Source organism: Muntiacus reevesi, chromosome 2, assembly GCF_963930625.1.
Source record: "Muntiacus reevesi chromosome 2, mMunRee1.1, whole genome shotgun sequence".
In the NCBI taxonomy this organism is placed as follows: domain Eukaryota; kingdom Metazoa; phylum Chordata; class Mammalia; order Artiodactyla; family Cervidae; genus Muntiacus; species Muntiacus reevesi.
This window is the reverse complement of record NC_089250.1, coordinates 260,233,281-260,255,871: the sequence shown is the minus strand read 5'-3', so window position 1 is coordinate 260,255,871 and position 22,591 is coordinate 260,233,281. Positions and strand designations below refer to the sequence as shown.

General features: G+C 50.1%; 1 protein-coding gene across 2 annotated transcripts in view; it reads right to left on the bottom strand.

The window, feature by feature from the left end:
* RYR1 (ryanodine receptor 1) overlaps nucleotides 1-22,591 on the bottom strand; it is a 125,076-nt gene that overhangs the window by 69,892 nt on the left and 32,593 nt on the right. For both annotated transcript variants that reach the window (XM_065926037.1, XM_065926038.1), the window contains exons 28-42: nucleotides 19,187-19,581; nucleotides 17,835-17,967; nucleotides 16,856-17,016; nucleotides 16,116-16,281; nucleotides 15,393-15,479; nucleotides 15,002-15,228; nucleotides 12,892-13,504; nucleotides 11,089-11,364; nucleotides 10,547-10,747; nucleotides 9,881-9,992; nucleotides 6,308-6,454; nucleotides 3,466-3,739; nucleotides 2,314-2,428; nucleotides 2,096-2,228; nucleotides 1,400-1,494 (exon numbers count right to left, since the gene is read on the bottom strand). In XM_065926037.1, the coding sequence (XP_065782109.1) occupies nucleotides 1,400-1,494; nucleotides 2,096-2,228; nucleotides 2,314-2,428; nucleotides 3,466-3,739; nucleotides 6,308-6,454; nucleotides 9,881-9,992; nucleotides 10,547-10,747; nucleotides 11,089-11,364; nucleotides 12,892-13,504; nucleotides 15,002-15,228; nucleotides 15,393-15,479; nucleotides 16,116-16,281; nucleotides 16,856-17,016; nucleotides 17,835-17,967; nucleotides 19,187-19,581 (3,135 nt within the window). The remainder of the gene's footprint in view (nucleotides 1-1,399; nucleotides 1,495-2,095; nucleotides 2,229-2,313; nucleotides 2,429-3,465; nucleotides 3,740-6,307; nucleotides 6,455-9,880; nucleotides 9,993-10,546; nucleotides 10,748-11,088; nucleotides 11,365-12,891; nucleotides 13,505-15,001; nucleotides 15,229-15,392; nucleotides 15,480-16,115; nucleotides 16,282-16,855; nucleotides 17,017-17,834; nucleotides 17,968-19,186; nucleotides 19,582-22,591) is intronic.

Genomic DNA, 22,591 nt, shown 5'->3' with positions numbered 1-22,591 from the left:
CCTCCTGGGAGCCTCCATCTCCCTGGGCTCACTGTTCCCTTCAACCCCCAGTCTGTCCCCCACACAGTCAGAGGGACCCTGCAAATACCGTGATGCCATCTCACTTAGGGCTATGCCCAAAGACCCTCCATAGAGCCTGCCTTTGTCACCTCCCTGCCCTCATCTCCTAGCACTCACCCTGTCTCCCTCTGCTACAACCACACTGGTCTCTGCTGTTTATCAAACTTGTTGAGTTCACTCCTGCCCCAGGGCCCTTGCACTGGCTGTTTCCCAGCTTGGAATGCTCTCCTTCCCCCTCCATGTCCATATGGCTCCTGTCTCCTTCAGAACTTTACCTGACTATCACTTTCTCAGTGAGGCTTTCTGTGACCACTCTTGTCTAAATTTGGGCACACCCTTCCAACACTTGATATTCCTCCCTTGTTTTTTCCTCCTTAACACTTGTCACTTGCTAATACACCTGCATGTGTGCGTGCTCCGTCACTTCAGTTGTGTCGGACTCTTTGCGACCCCATGGACTGTAGCTCACCAGGCTTCTCTGTCCATGGAATTATCCTAGCAAGATTACTAGAAGTGAGTTGCCATTTCCTCCTCCAGGGGATCTTCCCGACCCAGGGATCGAACATGCATTTCCTGCAGCTCCTACTTGGCAGGCAGATTCTTTACCACTGAGCCACCTGGGAAGCCCTCATTTTATATATTTTACTTATATATTTACTTATATATTTTACTTATTCATCGTGTTTATTTTCCATCTTCCCAACTAGAATGTCAGCTTCACAAGGACAAGGATTTTTGACCATCTCAATCACTGTCACACCCCTATTGCCTTGGACAGGTCCTGACACATAATAGGTGCTCAATAAACATTTGTTAAATAAATTATTTAACTGTCAGAGAGTGTGTACTGTTTTGTAAATGCTTTTGTGGGTTAACTCATTTAATCCTCAGAACAACTACATGAAACTATTTCTATTGTATTCATTCTACAGAGGAGGAGATGGAAGCCTGGAGAATTAAGTCACTAGTCCAAAGCCACACAGCAAAGGGGGGCAGTGTGGAGAGCTGAACCTAAGTTGCTGAACTCCATAGCTGGTGCTCTTTACTGCTATACACAGAAGCAGGGAACACAGATGGCCAAGAAACATGCGAAGGCCACATGGCTGGGGAGGTGGGGCGTGGATTTTCACTCAGCCCTCGGGTCACCAAGAAGCAAATACGACTGAATGACTAAGCGCACGCACACACCGTGACTGAGTGACTAGGTCCTGTTCCTTTCCTGAGATTATCCCCCTTGTGATTCAGTTCTGGATCCTGCACAACAGCACCCCTAGAGTGTATCCCAAATCTGCAGGTGCCCCAGGAGGTCAGGTATGGGCCAGGCCTCTTCCCTCCATACCTTCTCCAGATCCTGCTCCTGCAATGCCAAGGCCAGCTCGTTGTTGTCGATGACAGAGGCAGCTGCCACGTCCAGGGGAGTGGAGCCCTGCATGCCTGTGGGGGTGAGAGGCAATGAGAATGTTCATTAGAGGTGCCTGGCTGACTGTCTTACTTTTGTTTATCTCATCTCCTCCAGGAAGACTTCCTTGACCACCTCTTTCCCAGCCTGGGTCAGGTGCCTCCTCTGACCCATGCTTCCCCATCCCAGGCCTGAGCAGTCCAAGCTTCTCAGTCCAGGATGCGTTTGTCTTCTCCACTCCACTGTGAGTCCCATGAGGGCCAGGCCCAGGGCTATCTGGGTATCCCCAGCACTACTCATTACAGGGCCAGATTTGGGGTGGGCTGAGTTCCCCAGGTGGCATTAGTGGTAAAGAACCTGTCTGCCAATGCAGGAGGCATAAGAAATGAGGGTTCGATCCCTGGGTTAGAAAGATCCCCTGGAGGAGGGCATAGCAACCCACTCTAGTATTCTTGCCTGGAGAATCCCATGGACAGAGGGGCCTGACAGGCTACAGTCCATGGGGTCACAAAGAGTCGGACACGACTGATGTGACTTAGCATGCACACATGCACATTTGTTGAATGACTGAGTGAGCCAGTGGAGAGTGGGGCCTGGCCTAGATGGACTGCCAGGAGTGGGCTCAGGGCTTCTCACCCAGGCCGATGCCGCTATTCTCCAGCAGGTAGCTCAGGTGGTCGAACATGGAGCGCTGGTTCTGCCGGCTGATGCGGCAGAAGTAGCAGAGGAAGCGGCAGCAGCTCGTCACCATCTTGGGGAAGCGGATCTCCTGGGTGGGCAGGGTGGGACGGTGGTCAGTGCCTGCCCCCCTTGGCCCCCTCCCCTGAGCTCCCTGGCCCACACAGCCCCCTTACCTTGGATTCACCGCCCCCAAGGACGTTCACCATGACCTCCATGACTGTCTCGTGCATGCCGAGTGCCCTCATCAGGTTTGGGTGTTGGTAGAAGACCTTGTTGTTCATGATGTTCCTGTGGACAGGCCGAGTGCGTGGGGTCAAGTCCATGGCGAGCCCCCAGACCTTTGGGGGAGCCATCACCACGACTGTGGTAAGAGTTCACATTTACTGAACTCCTAGTTTGTGCCCGGCACCACCCCCTCTACTGATCTGAACTCATCCAAGCCTCATGTCCACTCTGGAAGGCAGGAACTATAATCATCCCTGTTTCACAAACAAGAAAACCAGGCAAAGATCCAAGGTGGGCTCCCCTGGGGCAGACATCTTTAGCATGTTGCATGTTGTATTGCCAAGTGCCTAGAAAGGGCCTGGTATATAGTAGGTGCTCAACAGATGTTTGCTGGGTGAATGAACATAGCACAATTGACACTGAGTGAGTGCTCAAACCTAGTATTGTTGCTATTGGGCTTCCCAGGTGGCTCAGTGGTAAAGAATCCGCCCGCCAAGCAGGAGATGTGGGTTTGATCCCTGGGTTGGGAAGATCCCTTGGAGAAGGAAATGGCAACCCGCTCCAGGACTCTTGCCTGGGACAACGAGGCAATCCCAGTCCATGGGATTGGGCTACAGTCCATGGGGTTGCAAAAGAGTCATATACAACTTAGCGACTAAACAACAACACACCAGCTCACTGAAGCCACACCACAACTCCGAGAGGTAGGTGTGGCTCTTTCTCAGTTAACAGATGAAGAAATAAATGGAAGCTCAAAGGGTGCAAATCTTGTGCCAAGAGTCACAGGCAAGTAGGAGAGGCTCCCCAGGAGTGAGTGGAGAGGTAAGGGGAGACAGTCTAGCAGCTGGGAGGAGCACACCACCCCGAGGATGGGGCAGAAGTGGGGAGGGGCACGTTACTGCATCCAGAGGACGTGAGGCGGCGACAAGCTGGAGCCCAGAGGGCTCCGGTCCCTTCCCGCAAAGACGAGCTGAGTCAGGGGAGGGGCGGGGCTCAGCAGGAAGGGGCGGGGCTCAGCAGGGGGCGGGGCTTCAAGGGGGAGGGGACGGGCTTCAGCAGGGAAGGGGAGGGGCCTCAATAGGGGAAGGGCGGGGCCTCACCCGATGCTCTGGATCATGAGGTTCTCCTCCTGGGGGCCCATCTGCACGATGAGCAGTGAGCGGATCTGGCCGAGGCACTCCAGCAGGCTCATGGTGTCCTCCACGGAGGAGGGGGAGATGGTGTAGGCCCGGGGCAGGGCGCGCAGCAGCTCCCCGAGCCCATCGTACTGCCGGTGCAGGAGGCTGAACATAGCGCGGACCAACTCCGGGCTCTGCACGTAGTCCTCTTGGGCCCAACGCACCACCGTGTGGGACACCAGCTCTTGCAGCGACTCTGGGAAGGGGACACAGGGTCTGAATGGTCTTCCCAGAACAGGGCTATGAGCCAGAACAATGCAAGAGGGGCCCTTCTTGCCAAAGGGCTTCTCAGTTGCTACCTGTTAAACCCCACCCTGCCCTTTCCAGGACTGGGCAGATGCTGGCAGACTGTTCTATGGCCCTAAGAGTCTCTTTGTCATCTTCACCCTATACCCAGACCACAAGAGCCCCCTTTTCAAGAGGAAAAAGAATGTGTACCACCAGATACAAAGTACTAGAGCGCTGTTAGGAGCATCTTTGAAAGCACAAATGTTAATTCCATTAGTTCTGTAAAGCGAAGTGAAGTGAAAGTCGTCCAGTCATGTCCAACTCTGTGACCCCATGGACTATACAGTCCATTAAATTCTCCAGGCCACAATTCTGGAGTGGGTAGCCTTTCCCTCCTCCAGGGGATCTTCCCAACCCAGGGACTGAACCCAGGTCTCCCAAATTGCAGGCAGATTCTTTACCAGCTGAGCTATCAGGGAAGCCCTTATTCTGTAAAAATGCAGACAATTTTTGGGACTTCCCTGGTGGCCCAGCGGTCAATATTCTGCACTTCTAATGCAAGAAGTATGGGTTTGATCCCTGGGCAGAGAACTATACTCCCATGTGCCACAAGATGTGGCCAAAAAAAAAAAAAAAAAAAAAAAAAACCAGCCAATTTTTCATCATGGGAGACAACAGACACAAAGAGAAACTGTGAGGACATTGGTGGCATTTGAAAATAATGTTAAAAATGAATTGTTTTCTTTCCCTGGTGATTTCCCCGGGACTCTCCTCCCCTACATCCAGCATCCATTTCTCTTTCTATCTCTCTTTCTCTCCTGGCACTTTTTCTTCCCAGGATTTCTGGGAAAGAAGATAGATGTTTCCCATGTCTCAGGGTTAGGAGAAACCTTCTTGCACTGGCACTGAATGATGACCTGTGACATGTCCTACTCTCTGTCCATCTGCTCTGTACACTTTGGACCCATCACATCAGACTTCATATTCAGTACCTCTCCTGCTCACTTGGCTCCAGCCACGCTGGCCTCTAAATGCACCAAGGATGTTCCTGCCTCAGGACCTTTGCACAGGCTGTTCTTTCTGTACCAATCATCTTCTCCCAAATCTTTGCATCCTCTCCCCCCATTCTAACCTTTCCATCTTTGTCCCTCTTTCTCCTCTACTCAACTTCATTTTTCTTATTAGCATCTATGGTCATTTGACATTATGGAATATATATATATATATATATATATATATATATATATATATATATATATATATATATATATCTTTTGTAATATTCGAAACTCCTTCAGAGTAGAGACTTTGAAAGTTTGTTGTTGTTTGTCGCTAAGTCGTGTCTGACTTTTTGCGACCCCATGGGCTGTAGCATGCCAGGTTCCTCTGTCCTCTGCTGTCTTCCAGGGAGTGTGCTGTGTTTAGTCGCTCAGTCATGTCCACCTCTCTATGACCCCATGGACTGTAGCCCGCCAGACTCTGCTCAAATTCATGCCTATTCAGTCAGTGATGCTATCTGACCACCTCATCCTCTGCTGCCCTTTTTTTCTCCTGTTCTCAATCTTTCCCAGCATCAGAGTCTTTTCCAATGAGTCGGCTCTTCATATCAGGTGGCCAAAGTATTGGAGCTTCAGCTTCAGCAACAGTCCTTCCAATGAATATTCAGGGTTGATTTCCTTCAGGATTAACTGGTTTGATTTTTTTTGCAGTCCAAGAGACTCTCAAGAGTCTTCTCCAGCACCACAGTTTAAAAGCATCAATTCTTTGGTGCTCAGCCTTCTTTGTGAATCAACTCTGTGAATCAACCATACATGACTGCTGGAAAAATCATAGCTTTGACTATATAGACTTTTGTTGGCAAAGTGACATCTCTGCTTTTTAATATGCTGTCTAGGTTTGTTATAGCTTTCCTTCCAAGGAACAAGCGTCTTTTAATTTCATGGTTGCAGTCACCATCCACAGTGATCTGGGGCCCAAGAAAATAAAATCTATCACTGCTTCCACTTTTTCCCCTTATATTTGCCATGAAGCAATATATTCCCCAGCTCTAACAATAGTGCCTGGCCCAGAGTTGGTCCAATAATTTATTAAATGTTATAGAATAAACTCTGTAGCAATGTCAGGGACTCTGTCCTTGTTATATGGTGGTAATACATGGTTTGTATAATGACCTACTGGTCCAACATTTATTATGACTGTTTTCCTATCCCTCAGCACAGTAATTGTTTCACCAAGAAATAAAGAAAAACAATGAAAAGCCTTGGAAACCACGGTGGTGCAGGAGTTGCCCCCAGTCCTAGGTTGGAGGTGCGGTTCCCCATGGCAGCCATGCGCCACGATATTTCAACACACACACTATGCAGCCCCCGCGTTTGAGCCACACCTCCAGCAGGCCTCCTCTCTCACCCCACTCTCCGCTCCTCCTCTCTCATTAATACCACCTACCCATCCCTCGTGCCACTCGTACCCTGAAGCTCCCTAAGCACAGGGCTGCCTGGCCCACCCCCGTCTCTTCCCTGGTGGCCCCAGTCCTAACCGGGTTTGCGCTCCTCAGCAGGTGGTTCCTCCTCCGATTTCTCCTCCTTCTTCTTCACCAGCCGCACCTTCTCCAACAGGCTCATCAGGCGACTGCCCAGGGTGGCTTCTTCCTCTGGTTCCTCCTCTTCCCCCTCCAGCTGAATTCCTGGAGGTGGTCAAGAAGGGAAGGCATGTCATTCATCTGATTGCTTATTAATCTGCTGAATCATTTACTTCTTTATTCATTCACGTATTCACGCATTTATTTCTCATTCATGGGTGTGTGTTCACGGGGTTTTTCATTTATTTCTTTAAATCTTCATCTATTTGTTCACTTACTCATTCTTTGAATTGTTTGTCTTTTACATCAACTATTGCAAGTATCTTCAAAGAACTAAAGGAACCATGTCTAAAGTATTAAAGAGAAGTATGATGACAGTGACTCATCAAATAGAGACTACTGATAAAGAGGTAGGCCTTCCCTGGTGGTCCAGTGGTTAAGAATTCACCTGCCGATGTAAGTGTCTTGCGTTCGATCCCTAGTCCAGAAAGATCCCAAATGTCTCAAGGCAACTAAGGCCAAGGGCCACAACCACTGAACCACACTGTAGAGCCCAGGAGCTGCAAAAGATGAGCCCACAAGCCCTAGAGCCTGTGAAATAAGAGAAGCCACCACAATGAGAAGCCTCCACATTGCAACTAGAGAGTAGCCCCTACTCGCTGCAATGAAGACCCAACATAGCCAAAAATAATAATAATAATAAAAAGAACTAGATACAAAAATAACTGTATAGAAGCTGGAGTAACAAAGTGCAATAACTGAAATTTAAAAATTAGAGAGGCACAACACATATTTGAGATAGAAGGAGAATCAATCAACTTGATTCACAGAACAACAAAGGTTATCCAGCCTTAATAAAAGAATGAAGAAAAATTAACAGAGCCACAGAGACCCATAACAGAGCCACAGAGACCCATAGTATACCATCAAGTATAACAACATATGCATAATGGGAGCCCTCGAAGAAGCGATGAGAATGGGGCAGAAAACTATTTAGAAAAATAATGGCCCCAAAGTCCCAAATTTGATGAAAAATATTAATCTACACATTTAAGAAACTCAGCAAACTCAAGTGGGATAAATTCAATGAGTTCCACACCTACATACATCATACTCAAACTGCTTAGAGGCAAAAGCAAAGAGAAATATTGAAAGCCAGCCAGAGAAAAATGAGTCATCACATACAAAAACAATCTCAGGAAGATGATCAGCTGACTTCTTATGAGAAACAATAGAGATCAGTCAACCATCCCGAAAGCCATCTTTCTTTTTATTCACCCAACCAGCCAGCCATCTCTTTACTCACTTCTTTATTCAGCTATTCTCTCCATCAGTTCACACACCTGTCCATTCACTTCTATGTCAGCAAATTTGGAAACCTCAGCAGTGGCCACAGGACTGGAAAAGGTCAGTTTTCATTCCAATCCCAAAGAAAGGCAATGCCAAAGAATGCTCAAACTACTGCACAATTGCACTCATCTCACACGCTAGTAAAGTAATGCTCAAAATTCCCCAAACCAGGCTTCAACAGTATGTGAACCATGAACTTCCAGATGTTTAAGCTGGATTTAGAAAAAGCAGAGGAACCAAAGATCAAATTGCCAATGTCCGCTGGATCATAGAAAAAGCAAGAGAGTTCCAGAAAAACATCTACTTCTGCTTTACTGACTATGCCAAAGCCTTTGACTGTGTGGATTACAACAAACTCTGGAAAATTCTGAAAGAGATGGGAATACCAGACCACCTGACCTGCCTCTTGAGAAACCTGTATGCAGGGCAAGAAGCAACAGTTAGAACTGGACATGGAACAACAGACTGGTTCCAAATAGGGAAAGGAGTATGTCAAGGCTGTATATTGTCACCCTGCTTATTTAACTTATATGCAGAGTACATCATGAGAAACGCTGGGCTGGATGAAGCACAAGCTGGAATCAAGATTTCTGGGAGAAATATAAATAACCTCAGATATCCAGATGACACCATCCTTATGGCAGAAAGTGAAGACGAACTAAAAAGCCTCTTGATGAAAGTGAAAGAGGAGAGTGAAAACGTTGGCTTAAAACTCAACGTTCAGAAAACTAAGATCATGGCATCTGGTCCCATCACTTCGTGGCAAATAGATAGGGAAACAGTGACAGATTTTAGTTTTTGGGCTCCAAAATCACTGCAGATGGTAACTGCAGCCATGAGATTAAAAGACGCTTGCTGCTTGGAAGAAAAGTTATGACCAACCTAGACGGCATATTAAAAATCAGAGACATTATTCTGCCAACAAAGGTCTGTCTAGTCAAAGCAATGGTTTTTCCAGTAGTCATGTATGGATGTGAGAGTTGGACTATAAAGAAAGCTGAGCACCAAAAACTTGATGCTTTTGAACTGTGGTGTTGGAAAAGACTCTTGAGAGTCCCTTGGACTACAAGGAGATCCAACCAGTCCATCCTAAAGGAAATCAGTCCTGAATATTCACTAGAAGGACTGATGCTGAAGCTAAAACTCCAATACTTTGGCCACCTGATGCGAAGAACTGACTCATCTGAAAAGACCCTGATGCTGGAAAAGATTGAAGGCAAGAGAAGGGAATGACAGAGGATGAGATGGTTGGATGGCATCACCGACTCAATGGACATGAGTTTGAGTAAACTCTGGGAGTTGGTGATGGACAGGGAGGCCTGACGTGTTGTAGTCCATGGGGTCACAAAGAGTTGGACACGACTGAGACTGAACTGAACTGATAGCCATTCATGTGTGTGTGTGTGTGTGTGTGTGTGTGTGTGTGTGCGCTCAGTCATGTCTGAATCTTTGCAACCCCATGGACTGTAGCCTGTCAGGCTCCTCTGTCCATGGAATTTCCCAGGCAAGAATACTGGAGTGGGTTGCCATTTCCTCCTCCAGGGGATCTTCCCACCCCAAGAATTAAATCTGGTCTCCTGCACTGACAGGTGTATTATTTAACTCTACCGCCACCTGGTGGCTGGGCCTTCCAGGTAGCTCAACTGGTAAAGAATCTACCTGCAGTGCAGGAGACTCTGGTTTGATTCCTGGGTCAGGAAGATCCCCTGAAGAAGGGATAAGGGGTGACTCCAGTATTCTTGGGCTTTCCTGCTGGCTCAGTCGGTAAAGAATCCACCTACAATGCAGGAGACCTGGGTTCTATACCTGGGTTGGTAAGATCCCCTGGAGGAGGGCATGGCAACCCAACCCAACCCAGTATTCTTGCCTGGAGAATCCCCAAGGACAGAGAAGCCTGGCGTGCTGCAGTCCATGGGGTCACAAAAAGTTGGACACAACTGACTAAGCACTGCATAGCGCCATCTGGGAAGCCCATATGTACATCCATCCAAACACCCACATAAACATATCCTTCCACATCATCCACCTGTTCACTAATATGTTCATTCATTCAGTCATTCATTTTAGCAACAGTTACTTCACAAAACCCGTAGATATTTAAGATCAAAAAATCTTAGGAAAACTTCAAGACAGGTCTCAAAAGAAAGTTTGGGAGGTGGATTCTCTGATCTCCTCTCTTACCACAGTGTGTCAGCAGGTCTTGATGAAATTCGAGCAAATCCTGTCGGACCTCTTCAGGGAGAGGACATTCTTCCTCATCCTCAGCAGCTTTGAAGTGCAATAGCATGTTGATCTAGGGAAGGTCAGAGATTAGAGTGAGAGACCCCAGAGCAGGAACTCTGAGGTTGAGCATCAAATATCCAACTGTGAGTTCCTATCTAAGCTCACAAATCAGTGAAGAATATCTGGGTGGCGAAAGGTTTGAAAGGAGTCAGGGTCAGTCTGCAGTGGCTCAGAAATCTGGTTCAGAGAGAGGTAAGAGAGTAACGGAACTTTCCTGGTGGCTCAGACAGTAAAGAATCTGTCTGCAATGAGGGAGACCTGGGTTCGATCCCTAAGTTGGGAAGATCCCCTGGAGAAGGGCACAGCAACCCACTCCAGTATTCTTGCCTAGAGAATTTCATGGACTGAGGAGCCTGGTGGGCTACAGTCCATGGGGTTGCACAGTCAGACACAACTGAGCGACTCACACACACACACAAGAGAGTAACAGTTAAGTGTATCAATAGGGTCAGAGGTCAAAGTCAGATTTAGAGGTTGAGTATCACCCATGATACTCAAGGGCAAGGGGAGAGGCTGAGACTGAGGGGTAAACAGTAAGCCAGCTGGAGTCAGGAGTCAGAGGACCTGCTCCTGGGGTGGGGAGCGGAACTCTCGAGTGCGTCGGGCTGTCTCAGCTGCAGTCATGGTGAAGGCTTTCATGAGGATGGCATAGCGGTCCCTCTGGTTGGCCTGGAGCTTGTCAACATAGCGCTCTGCAAAGGCTGCCAGAGATTCCACACGGTGCTGTAGCTCTTGGTCACAGAAATACTCCAGCAGGTTACACATCTGTGGGATGATAGCCATGTGGTAGGCGGGATGGTGGTGAGACTATGACTTCCTTGAAACTCTTCTTGCCTTCCCTCCCGACTCCACGGCCCTGTTCAGGTTGAGCCACCACTGTCTCCTGCCTGGATTCTCAAGGTGGCCATCTCCATGGTCTCATCCTTCTAATTCACCTCCCACAAGGAAACCAGAGAGCTCATTCAAAGCCAGCAGCATTCCCCTGCTTTATGCCCCTCCACAGCGCCCCACTACCTTGGGTCAAAGTCCAGACTCCAGCCCCACCAGGCCCTGCATCTCCCAGCCCAGAGGGATGGAGGCTGGAAAAACAGGAAGAACCAGCTCACCTGTAACTTCACAGACTCAGGCAACTTCATCTGGAGCAGCCCCTCCTCCAAGTCCTCTTTTTCTCCCTCTGCTGTCTCCTCCTCCTCCTCTTTTTCCTCATCTTCCTTCTCCCGTGCCTCTTCCTCCTCATCCTCCTCCTTCTCCTCCTCATCCTCCTCTTCCTCCTCCCCTTCCTCTTCCTCCTCCTCCTCTTCCTCTTCTTCTTCAGTGAATACTTCAGGCTCAATCATCTTCAAGATCTGTTTCACATCCTCATCGCCAAAGATGCCCATCACCTAGGGGACAAAGGCTGGCTCTGTCACTGCAGCCTGCACGGCTCCCATAATCAAGTCCCAGCCTCACTCCCCAGACCTGATTCTCCAGCACAAGCCAGATTCATCGCTGCATTGACTAGATACAATTTCTCCTACAAACAGGAATGGTATCCCCCTGTCCCACCATCCACCTTCCTTAAGATCCCCCCAGATCCATACCCTGTGTCCCATCTACACGGCCCAGACCACAGCCAAACATGAGCGCTTCTCCCTTCACAAGTGAATGTCCTTTCTCCCAAACCTGAGCATCTGTGACAGGACACATCCTACATCTGATAGAGGCCCTCATAGCTCCCAGTATATGCCAGCTCTCAGTGAACATAATGGAGATGCTAAGAGATGGAAGGAGAGGGGGTAAATGAAAGGGAAAATAGTGGGGAAAGAGAGAGATGAATGAATGGGGGAGAACTGGGTGACTGGGTGGATGAATAGATGAAATAGCAGAGGTGTGAAGAAGTCTATGGATAGGTGGATAATGGATTGAAAGGTGAAGGTAAAGGGGGAAGAAGAGATGGTGGGTAGATGGATGACAGGATAAACGATGTTTAGAGAGATGGGTGGATACATGGGGTTTGATAGACGCATAAGCAAGTACATGAGTGGATAGGTAAATAGATAAATGCATAAATAACTATGCACTGGGGTGGGATGGACAGATGGATGGGTGGATAGATTTGTGTATGAAAACTGGATGGATGTTTATATGTAAGAATCATTAGATGGGTAGTGAATGAAAGAGTACATGAAATAAAGAATGGATAGAAGGATGGAGAATGAGTGAATGAGTGGGTAAATGAACAGGTGTAAATGGTTGGATGGGTTTGTGGGTACTTAATACATATGGATAGAGAGATGCATGGATTGATGGACAGGTAGGTGGAAGATGGAAGAATGGATGAATCCGTGGATGGGTGGATGAATGGATATGTGGATGAATGGATACACAGTGGAAGGAGAATGATGGTTGGATGTATGAAGGGAAGATAGATAAATAAATAAATGGGTATGTGGATAGATGAAATAGTGGATGAAATGATGTATGGATGAATGGAAGGTTGAACGAACAACTAGATTGAAAGTTGGATAGATGGAGGCAGGGATGGATGGAGAGATGGATGGATAGATAATGGGTGGAGACTGGAAGGATAAATAGATGATGAACTTTTGGATGGGCAGATGGGGGTATGTTTGAATGGACAGATGGATGGATGGAAAGGTGGGTGGAGGATGAATGATGGTTGGTTAAATGATTGAACAAAAAGAAGGAAGATGAATAGATGACAGATGAATGGGTGGAAGGAAAAGTGAATGAGTAGATGATAAAAGGATAAGTTGGAAGGTGAAGGGTGTATAGATGGAGAGATGAATGGGTGGTTGGATGCATAAATGGGAGGGGGAATGTATGCGGGTATGGGTGGATGAATGGACGTATGGATGATTTGGTTGCGGAAAAGACCGGGACAGAGGGAAGCAGGAGGATGTCCTTACCAGCAGGGTGGACACCAGCTTGAGCACCGGCACAAACTGGAACTCCACGGAGCCCCCGACTGGGTCACGAGCGTGCTGCCCACCATCTCGCACCGCCTCTCCCAGCATTCTGAGTGCTTTGTCCCGAAGAGCTTCCAGAGGGATGCTGGGGCTGAGGCGGGCCGGGGCTTCTGCCGCCCCAGCAGCCGGCAGGGCAGCCACGAAACACGGGGCTGAGAAATGGTGTGGAGGCCGCAGCGAGGTGGTGACGCCGACGCCAGGAAGTCCGTGGCGGCGGGGACCGTTGTCCGCTCTCTTCCCGGGTGGGAAGAGAGTGATGGCGCGGGTCTCAGACGTGAGGGGCACGATGTACTCAGAGAGCATGGAGCGGCGGCTGCGGCAGGCGCTTTCGAGGTGGATGCTAATGAGGAGGTCGTAGTAGCCTGCACGCAGAGGGCCGGGCAGGTGCGCGTCCTCCAGGGCGTGCAGCAGCTGCGCCTGGTCCACATGGCTGCACAGAGCATGCGCCACGCGGTTGTTGCCCAGGGCGCACACCGCGCGGTAGAGGCGGAGGGTGTGCGAATGGAACCGCTGCAGGTCCAAGCGCTCAGACAACTCCAGGATGTCCATGCATCTGTGGTGGAGATGGGCCACATTCAGAGACAGAGCGAGCGGAGGAGGTGGGAGGCAGAGACACAGACTCGCGAGGCAAAGAGGTGCTCAGGCGAGTGATGGTGGTCCTAGCAGGGAATCCTAGTGTTCTGCTGGATCAAGATTCTGTGAGGTCTGTGGAACTGAGTCTAGGAGAGTTTTTAATGGTTCTGGAAGTCCCTCACTGATCTGGGGGCTCACTGGGATACGTTTAGGGTTTATAGGATGGTCTGGTACCCTGGGGACCTAAGAGTCCAGGGAAAAGATCAGGTGACTGTTAGATGTATGTGGGATTCCAGGTTGAGTCTAAACCCCACTCTGGCAGGTCTGAGTACCCTGGATATATTTGAACACCACCAGAATGTAAAGTTCATCAGGACAGGACATTCCTGCCTGTTTTGTTTGTTTGCTATATTCCCAGCACCTAAAAAGGACTAAGCACAAAGGAAATCAACCCTGAATACTCTTTGGAAGGACTGATGCTGAAGCTGAAGCTCCAATACTTTGGCCAACCTGATGCAAAGAGCCGACTCATTGGAAAAGACCCTGATGTTGGGAAAGATTGAGGGCAGGAGGAGAAGGGCATGACAGAGGATGAGATGGTTGGATGGCATCACCGACTCAACAGACAAAAGTTTGAGCAAACTCCAGGAGATCGTGAAGGACAGAGAAGCCTGGTGTGCTGCAGTCCATAGGGTCACAAAGAGTTGGACACGACTGAGTGACTGCACAACAACAAATGTGCTCAACAAATACTTGCTTTAGGAACAAATGAATAAATGGGTATGTCTGGGGCCTCTGGGGATGGGTCTGAATCCCTCTGGGCAGGTCTGAGCATTACTAGAATGCCCGTTTACAAGCGTTCCAACGTGGAACGCTGTTGTCACACACGAGGGGCTCAGAGCTATTTGTCAAATGAGTGAATAAAGGAAAGATGAAGCATGTTGGAAGCCTTCTGGGGTCAGTCTGGGATCCTGGCCACATTTAGAGTCGGTAGAAGCTTTGCTGTCATCCATGAGAATACTGTCTAGCTGGGTGTGTCTGAGTCCCCTGGAGTGAGTTAGAGACTTCCATGGGACACATCTAAAGTCTCCCTGTGTAGGGTCTCCCGAGAGACCCTAGGGTGCATCCAAGCCTCTCTGAATAAGGTTCAAGACCCTCTGAGGTATACTTGAGGCCCCTGGGGTGTTGTGTGAGCTTCTTGATGTGGATCTGGCTCCCTGAGATGGGTCTGGAGTCCCCTGGGGTGTTATCTGGACATGCTTGGGTTGAGTCTGCATCTCCGGAGGTGAGTCTGAGTCTGCTGAAATGGATTGAAAGCCCCCTTGTGTGCTATCTGCGGAAAGCAGGGTGGTCTGGGGGCCTCTTAGGGTGTTATCTGGAGCCCCAGGGGTAGCGGGGAGGGGGCATCCAGTGGGATCCAGACCCCAGAGGCCTTGAGGTACCCGCCCCTCCCCTGGGCGCCGGGGCGGGCCCTGACCGGTTCTCCTCGGGGACGTGCAGCGCCATCATGGTGAGCGGCTCCTGGCACTGCACCGCCCAGCCGAGCCGCTCGCCCGCCCGCCGCGTCTCCACCTGCAGGAAGTGGTTGGGCATGCGGCTCCAGGACACGGGCATCAGCATCTGCACCTCCAGCCGCGGCGGGCACTGAGGCGTGGGGTTCCTGCGCTCGCTCAGAAACATGGCGGCCGACAGCGGCATGATGTTCTGGGGGGCGCAGAGGTGTGCACGGGTCAGGATTCCCAATCCCCTGGATCCCACCGCTCCGCTTCCAGCAAGACCTCCCGGACTACACCCCCGCCGCACACATTTCAGCCTGACCTCCCGCACCTCCCTCCTCAGCCTGCCCCCATTCGCGCCCCATCACGGACCTTCTGTTTCCCCAACTCAAACTGGATCACGTTCTGGTGCGTGGGCAGGACAAAGACGGCAGGGAACAGCTTTGTGTTGGGTTCCACCTGGCAAGGGAAAAGAGGGCAGGGTGAGGAAGAGGATGAACTGGAGGTGGTGTGGACTCCAGATTCCAAACTCTAGAGCCAGTTGCCCCAGCCTGATCCTGCTGGTGCCTACAGATCCAAACTCGGGCATGGGAGGCTCTACAGTGGCCCTGAGGTTGCGCATGGACTGTACCACCTCTGATCCAGCAAGGCCAACCTCCTCCACCTCCTCAGGGGAAGCTGCCCTCTGGGACTTTGCAGATTCATGATGGAGGTATATAGGCCCTCACTGTACAATTCCTTTAATTTTGTTGTGTGCTTGAAACCTTCCATAGTCAAATGTTGAAAAGGAAAATGCCACTTTAGAATTCTGGTCCATCCTAGGGTTTTCCTTGATTGGTGAAAAGGTGGTGACTAGTACCACCCAGCCCAAGACGGAATATGAACCTCTCTCCAAGGTCAAGGCTCTGCTCTGTCTCCCTCTTTCTGGATGTCAGCAGTTGGTCTCCCAGACACCTCCCATAGCCACAGTACAGCTCTGGCCTGTTGTGAGGTTGTTTTTGTCCTGTCTCCCTGGGGTCTGTCCTCTTGGTGGACTGTCCTGGGATGCTAGGTCACGAGGATGCTATTGCTAAGTTGCTGAGGGGCTGGGCTCACCTGGAAAAAGGTGTTGCTCTCTTTGCCATTGGCGGTAAAAGTCATTAGGCCAGTGGCCAAGTCCACCAGGCAGCCAATGACAAGGTCCGAGTGGCTGATCCGGCCCTGCTGCCCGGGGCTCACGAAGTCTCCGCCCCACACCATGTAGCAGTTACTGCACTTGAGGCTGGAGGACAAGGAGTGGTCAGCACGCTGATCCCCAGGCGTTCTGAACCCCTGGACACCCCCTTCCCCGAGCTCCCAGAATACCAGGACTCAGAGTCCCACCCCCAAATGCCCACCACCTGTAGACCTGAGCACTGAAACCCCTCACCCCAGCCCCTGAGCCCCTGGGAGCTAGAATTCTTAGGAGCTGGTGGTGGATTCTGGAAGGAGAAGAAGGAAGGGGAGCAGAAGGAGAGAACAGAGAAAGGAGGTAACCTAGAAAGCAGATGACAAGATGGGAAAGGAGGCGACTTCCCTGGCGGTCCAGTGGTTAAGAATCCACCTTCCAATGCAGGGGTTGTGGGTTCGACCTCTGGTCAGGGAACTAAAATCCCACATACCGTGGGGCAAACTAAGCCACACACTGCAACTCGAGACAGCTTTGCACGCTGCACTGAAGACCCAGTGCAGCCAACATTTACAAAAAAAAAAAAAAAAAAGGGAGGAGAGAAAACTCAGAGCAGGAGCCATGGAGAGGAGAATAAGCAGGAAGACAGGAGGAGAGGAAAGGGGGTGTGCCCCAGCCCTGCCCGCACCTGCTGTGGATGTTGCCTTGCTCGTCTCCCGTGGTCACTGTCACCGCCCGGACCTTGCTGAGGTCGAAGTTCATGTCGTGCTGGTGGTAGTCGGGGGTGACCCAGCCCACCCACACGCAGCTGGGCTCCTGGCCGGCAAAGACCCTCACGGAGTAATAGTACTGGGGAGGCGAAGGAGAGACCAGCGGTCAGTCCCAGGGCCTCCCTGGGACTCCTAGTTGGTTTCCCTGGATTCTCAGTGTCCCCGGGGGTTTGACAAGACGTTGTTGCATTTGAGACCCTCTCTTTCTGTATTTACTGATGTATGTCTAGATCTGGGAATCCTTTGGGACAGTTTTGTGATACCCTCAAATCTGGGTCCCTCCCACCACTAGGCTATGTATCTCAGAAAATATTCCAGATTTGGGGAATCCCAAAACTACACTGGGATTATTGTGAATTCTGGCTCCCAGGAATATACTAGTGAAAGTGAAAGTGAAGTCCCTCAGTCGAGTCTGACTCTTTGTGACCCCATGGACTGTAGCCTAACCGTTTCCTCTATCCGTGGGATTTTCCAGGCAAGAATACTGGAGTGGGTTGCCATTTCCTTCTCCAGGAGATCTTTCCAACCCAGGGATTGAACCTGGATCTCCTGCATTGTAGGCAGACGCTTTACCACCTGAGCCACTAGAACAGCTGTTAAATTTGGGGGTGGTGAGTTTACAAGGGTGAACCCAGATATTGAGGTCCTGAGTCTATGTTGGTTTATCCTTGGGATTTGGGGATCCCTGGGAGTTAGGTCAGCATGCCTCATGACTTCATTGTGTTCCCTGTGATTTTTAGGCCCTTAGCTATATGAATTTAGGGGTTCAAAGGGTTTAAGTCAATGTGTACTATATTTTGTGGTTTCTAGTAGATACTGGGGTATCCCCAGGTAAGGGCAATTACTGGGGATTACGGCATGGAATTTGGAAGTCTGCCGAGGGCCCTTGGTTCGCACCGTGGTGGTATTGAGGATGATCTCAGGGTCATCACGGTCGTCAGCAGGCACCACCTCGTGAGGGAGTCGGGGCAGAGTGGGCGTGGCTGGTGGCTGGGTCATCATGGCGGCCTTCTTGGCCTTGAACAAGAACCTGGTGGTGAAGAGGGGAGGCTGTCATGAGGCTCACTCTCCAGCCCAGCCCCCCAGCCCTCCCATCACGATGTTCAGGCCTCCACATTCATCCCACGTACGTACGTGTGTGCACGCATGTGTGCTCAGTCGTGTCCAACTCTGCAGCCGCATGGACTGTAGCCCACCAGGCTCCTCTGTCCATGGGATTTCCCAGGCAAGAGTACTGGAGTGGGCTGCCATTTCCTTCTCCAGGGGATCTTCCCCACCCAGGGATCAAACCCGCGCCCCCTGCATTGGCAGGCATTGGCAGGCGGATTCTCTACCGCTGAACCACCAGGGAAGCCCCACATCCATCCTAACTACACCCCATTTCTAACACCCAAGGCCTCGCTTCTAGAGGGATGAAATCCCAATTGCATCAGGAGTGTCCACCTTGGAGGATCTCTGTGTTTTCGGATGTTGGGTTACCCAGATTTAAAGGTGCCTCTGGGAGCATGGAGGTTGCCTTGGGGAGCGTACAGGGGTCCTCCCAAGTCAGCATGTCTCATGTGGGTGTTAAAGGCATTTGGGAAAGGACAGCTCTTCACTGTGGCATTGTCTTGTACACTGAAGGCATGTGGAATCCCCAGAGCCCCCAGCAGGCAGTACGTCTCCTCAAAACTGTGACAACCCAAAATCTCCCATCATTTCCACACATCCCCTCAAGAGACAAAAAACTACATCCCACTGAAAACGACTGCCACCATGGGGGGAAAGCAGATTTGGTTTCAATCCAAGTTTAATGCCCTTTGAGGGTCTCCCTTAAAGTTAGTTTTTTCTTGGGGGGGGATACATTTGAGACACAGAAATGACCCCAATTTAGAAGACCAGTGGTGTTCATTGGAATGCCTTGGGGGTATAGACAACTTGACCAAGAATCTGAGGTCCCCTTTAGTGTTCACAGATAATCAAGTCCATTGGATGAAAAGCTCTGGGACCCAACAGGTACCCCAAGGACAGTGGAGTTCTCCATAGACATAGTGAGGCATCCCAATTTTACATTCTCAAGGAAATTAGAGTATCCCAGAGAAATAATAGCCTTCACTTGAGAATAATAGGATCCCTCAGTAATCTGGGTCCACCTAGCACATATGGGACCACTTTGGGGTACAGTGGGGTTTCTCAAGTTACTGAAGTTGCCTAATTGAGGGGTCCCAGGACAGATCCCCAAACCCCACCCTTCCCCTCCCTTGACTCACCCTCTCTTCTTGTTCTTCTCTGTGGTAGCATCCTTCTCATTCTCTGCCCTGGCAGGCTGGGCCTCCACCCCAGCCTGGGCAGGACCCCCGGGTGCCCCCTCCTTGGCAGTTCCTTCTTTGTTCCCCTCAGCCTCGGCCCAGTGCCCAGCTGAGCGGCGCAGGTTTTCATAGTCGGGATCAGGTTCCGCTGCCCGGGCCTCATCCTCCGCAGGAGGCTGCAGGCCAGGGGGTGCCAGTGGGGTGGCCCCTGCGGTGCACCGGAAGTGCTGGTGGAACTGGACCGGAAGGCTCAGCCGGAGAAACAGCATCTCCACCAGACTGTTCTGGGAGCCCCAGGTGCGGTGGGTCAGGCGCAGGCAGGGGGGCGTATCCACAGTGCCATCCACACGAGTCACCTGTGCGGGGAGCAGGAAGCACTGAGCCAGGAGGTTGGGCTGGGCCATTGGTCCTAAACCTTATTACACACAGAGTCACCATCCGGCCTTAGAGCACCGTGTGCGAATTAGCCAGAGACTCATTCCTCTGGGTGGAGGAACTCCCATGGGACACGCAACCTGGCCATGGATGCAATCACCTTCTGTCTACCTTTGTCTGGACACCTTTGTATATGAGCAACCCTGGTCAGAAACTGGAATCACTCAGGGAGATTTCAAAACCTACCTAAGCAAAGGCTTCACTCCAGACTAGGTCATCCATCCATCCATCCACCCATCCATTCTTTCATCCTTCGTTCCATCCACCCACCCTTCTATCTACCCATCTATCCATTCATCCATCCATTCTTTCATTCTTCCATCCATCCAACCATCTATCCACTGTTCCACCCACCCATCCAAGAACACTTCCACCCACCCATCCATCTATCCACTCCACAAATATTTACTGAGCATCTACTGTGCGCCAGGCACTTTTCCAAGTGCTAGGAACACATCAGTGAACAGAACATGGGCCTTGCCCTCCTGCCTTCTTATGGAGACCTCTTGGGGAGAGCAGCCCAGAAGAGTTAGAGTTTTTTTTAAAGATTCCCCAGAAGAATTTTTGTTAGATTTGTTGTTTGTGGAAATACAACACTCAGAAGAGTGCACACATCATAAGTGCACAACACTATGAGGTTCTGGAGAGACACGCCTATGTCTCCAGCACTCAGATCGAGAAATGGACCATGCAACCAGTCCCCCTGGAAGCCTCCTCAGTGCCTGTTTAGTCACTACCCTCTAAAGATAGTGAGGGATTCTGATGAGGAAAATGCAACAACCTGGCCTGAATAAGGGGCAGGAGCTGAGAGAGGGACAGATGCCTGGCCTGTGAACCCAAAAGACAGACTCAGATTTCCTGGAGGCTCCATAAGCAACTAGAGCAGTGCCCTTTCTTTGATGTCCCACCTCAGGTTGACCTCATCAAGGACCAATTGCCAAGACAGACCTCTGTGCTCCATGTCAGCCAGTGAATTCACCCCAAAACTGTGCAGCCAAAACTGTCTGCAGAATCTTTTCCTCTCCTCTCCACTTCCCTGGTGGTCCAGTGGTTAATTCTTTTTGCAATGCAGGGGACACAGTTTCGATCCCTGGTTAGGGAACTAAAATCCCACGTGTGTGTGTGTGTGTGTGTGTGCACGCACGCGTGCTTAGTCATGTCTGACTCTTTGCAACCTCATGGACTGTAGCCCACCAGACTCCTCTTGTTCATGGGATTCTTCAGGCAAGATTCCTAGAGTGGGTAGCCAATCCCTTCACCAGGGGATCTTCCCAAGGATTGAACCCTCATCTCCTGCATTGCACGTGGATTCTTTATGCTTTGAGCCGCCAGTTCAGTAAAATCCCACATGCCCTGGGGGCAACTAAGCCTACATGCGCAACTACAGAACCCACACACTCTGGAACCCATGCACCTCAACGAAGATCCCCCGTGCCACACGACACAGCCAATAAATAAATTAATTAATTTAAATAAACCCTGCTTTGCCTCTGCTCCTTGACAAGTCTACTGACCATCTTCCTCCTGTGATTTGTAGGCTAAGTAACTAAATGTCTGATTATTCATTCACAGTAGCGCCCTCCTGACTTAGCATACCACAGAGCAGCATCTATCATCCTTGAAGTGTCTATGAATGGGATCCTACAGTATGTGTTCCTTTGTGTCTGGCTTCTTTCAGTCAACATTATGTCTGTGAGGTTCATCCATGTGATTGTGGGTAGGTTAGTTGATTCATTCTCACTGCTGTCTAACATTCTGTTCTTGGGGTTGAGAACACCATCTGGCGGTGGCAAGTATTGGGAGGTTCCTGTTGGGCTTCCCAGGTGGTGCTAGTGGTAAAGAACCTGCCTACCACTGCAGGAGACCTAAGAGACTTGGGTTCGATTCCTGGATTGGGAAGATCTCCTGGAGGAGCGAATAGCAATCTACTCCAGTATTCTTGCCTGGAGAATCCCCTGGGCAGAGGAGCCTGGAGGGCTACAGTCCTTAGGGTCACAAAGAGTTGGACACGACTGGAGCGACTTAGCGTGCATGTCTTCTCCACCATCCTCTCCCACCCCAGGGATCTCTCTGGTCTTTGTGGCCCCATTTTCTCCTCCTACAACTCACTGTCAAAAGGAATCTTTCCAAAACTCAAATCTAGACTGGATAGTCCCCTGTTTAAAGCCCTTCTATTTAAGATTTTTAAAAATAGAATAAAAGTCAGGGAGGGGGGATTCCCTGGTGGTCTAGTGGTTAGGACTTGGTACTTTCACTACTAGGGTCCGGGTTTGATCCCTGGTTGGGAAACTAAGGTTGGACACGGCTGGGGCAATAGCTCCAGCGACTTGGCTTTTTTGAAGCTCAGCCAAAAAAGAAAAAAAAACACCCTTCTGTTTTTACCTAGCCTAAAACGCTTCCCCACAAATTATTTATTAATTACAAAGAGAAACACAGTAACTTGATGGTGGTAATGATAAACATACAGTCAAAGTCAATATAATCAGCTGTAAAACATAGTGCCATGGTGCGCCTCTCTGAGACCCTGCATCAAGCAGAATACAACCTCACTGCTATGATGTTCCTGCCAAATATGTGTAACCTGAACCTAATCGTGAGGAGACATGCATGCATGCTAACTAGCTTCAGTCATGTCCGACTCTTTGCGATTCCATGCATTGGACTGTAGCCCGCCAGGCTCCTCTGTCCATGGGATTCTCCAGGCAAGAACACTGGAGTGGGTTGCCATGCCCTCCTCCAGGAGATCTTCCCAACCCAGGAATCGAACCCAGGTCTCTTATGTCTCCTTGCATTGGCAGGCAGGTTCTTTACCACCTGGGAAGCCCGAGGAGACAGAAGACCTACCCAAATTGAGGTATATTCTGCAAAATAACTGGTCTCTACCCTTCGAAAACACCAGTATCATAAAAGACAATGAAAGACTCCAAAACA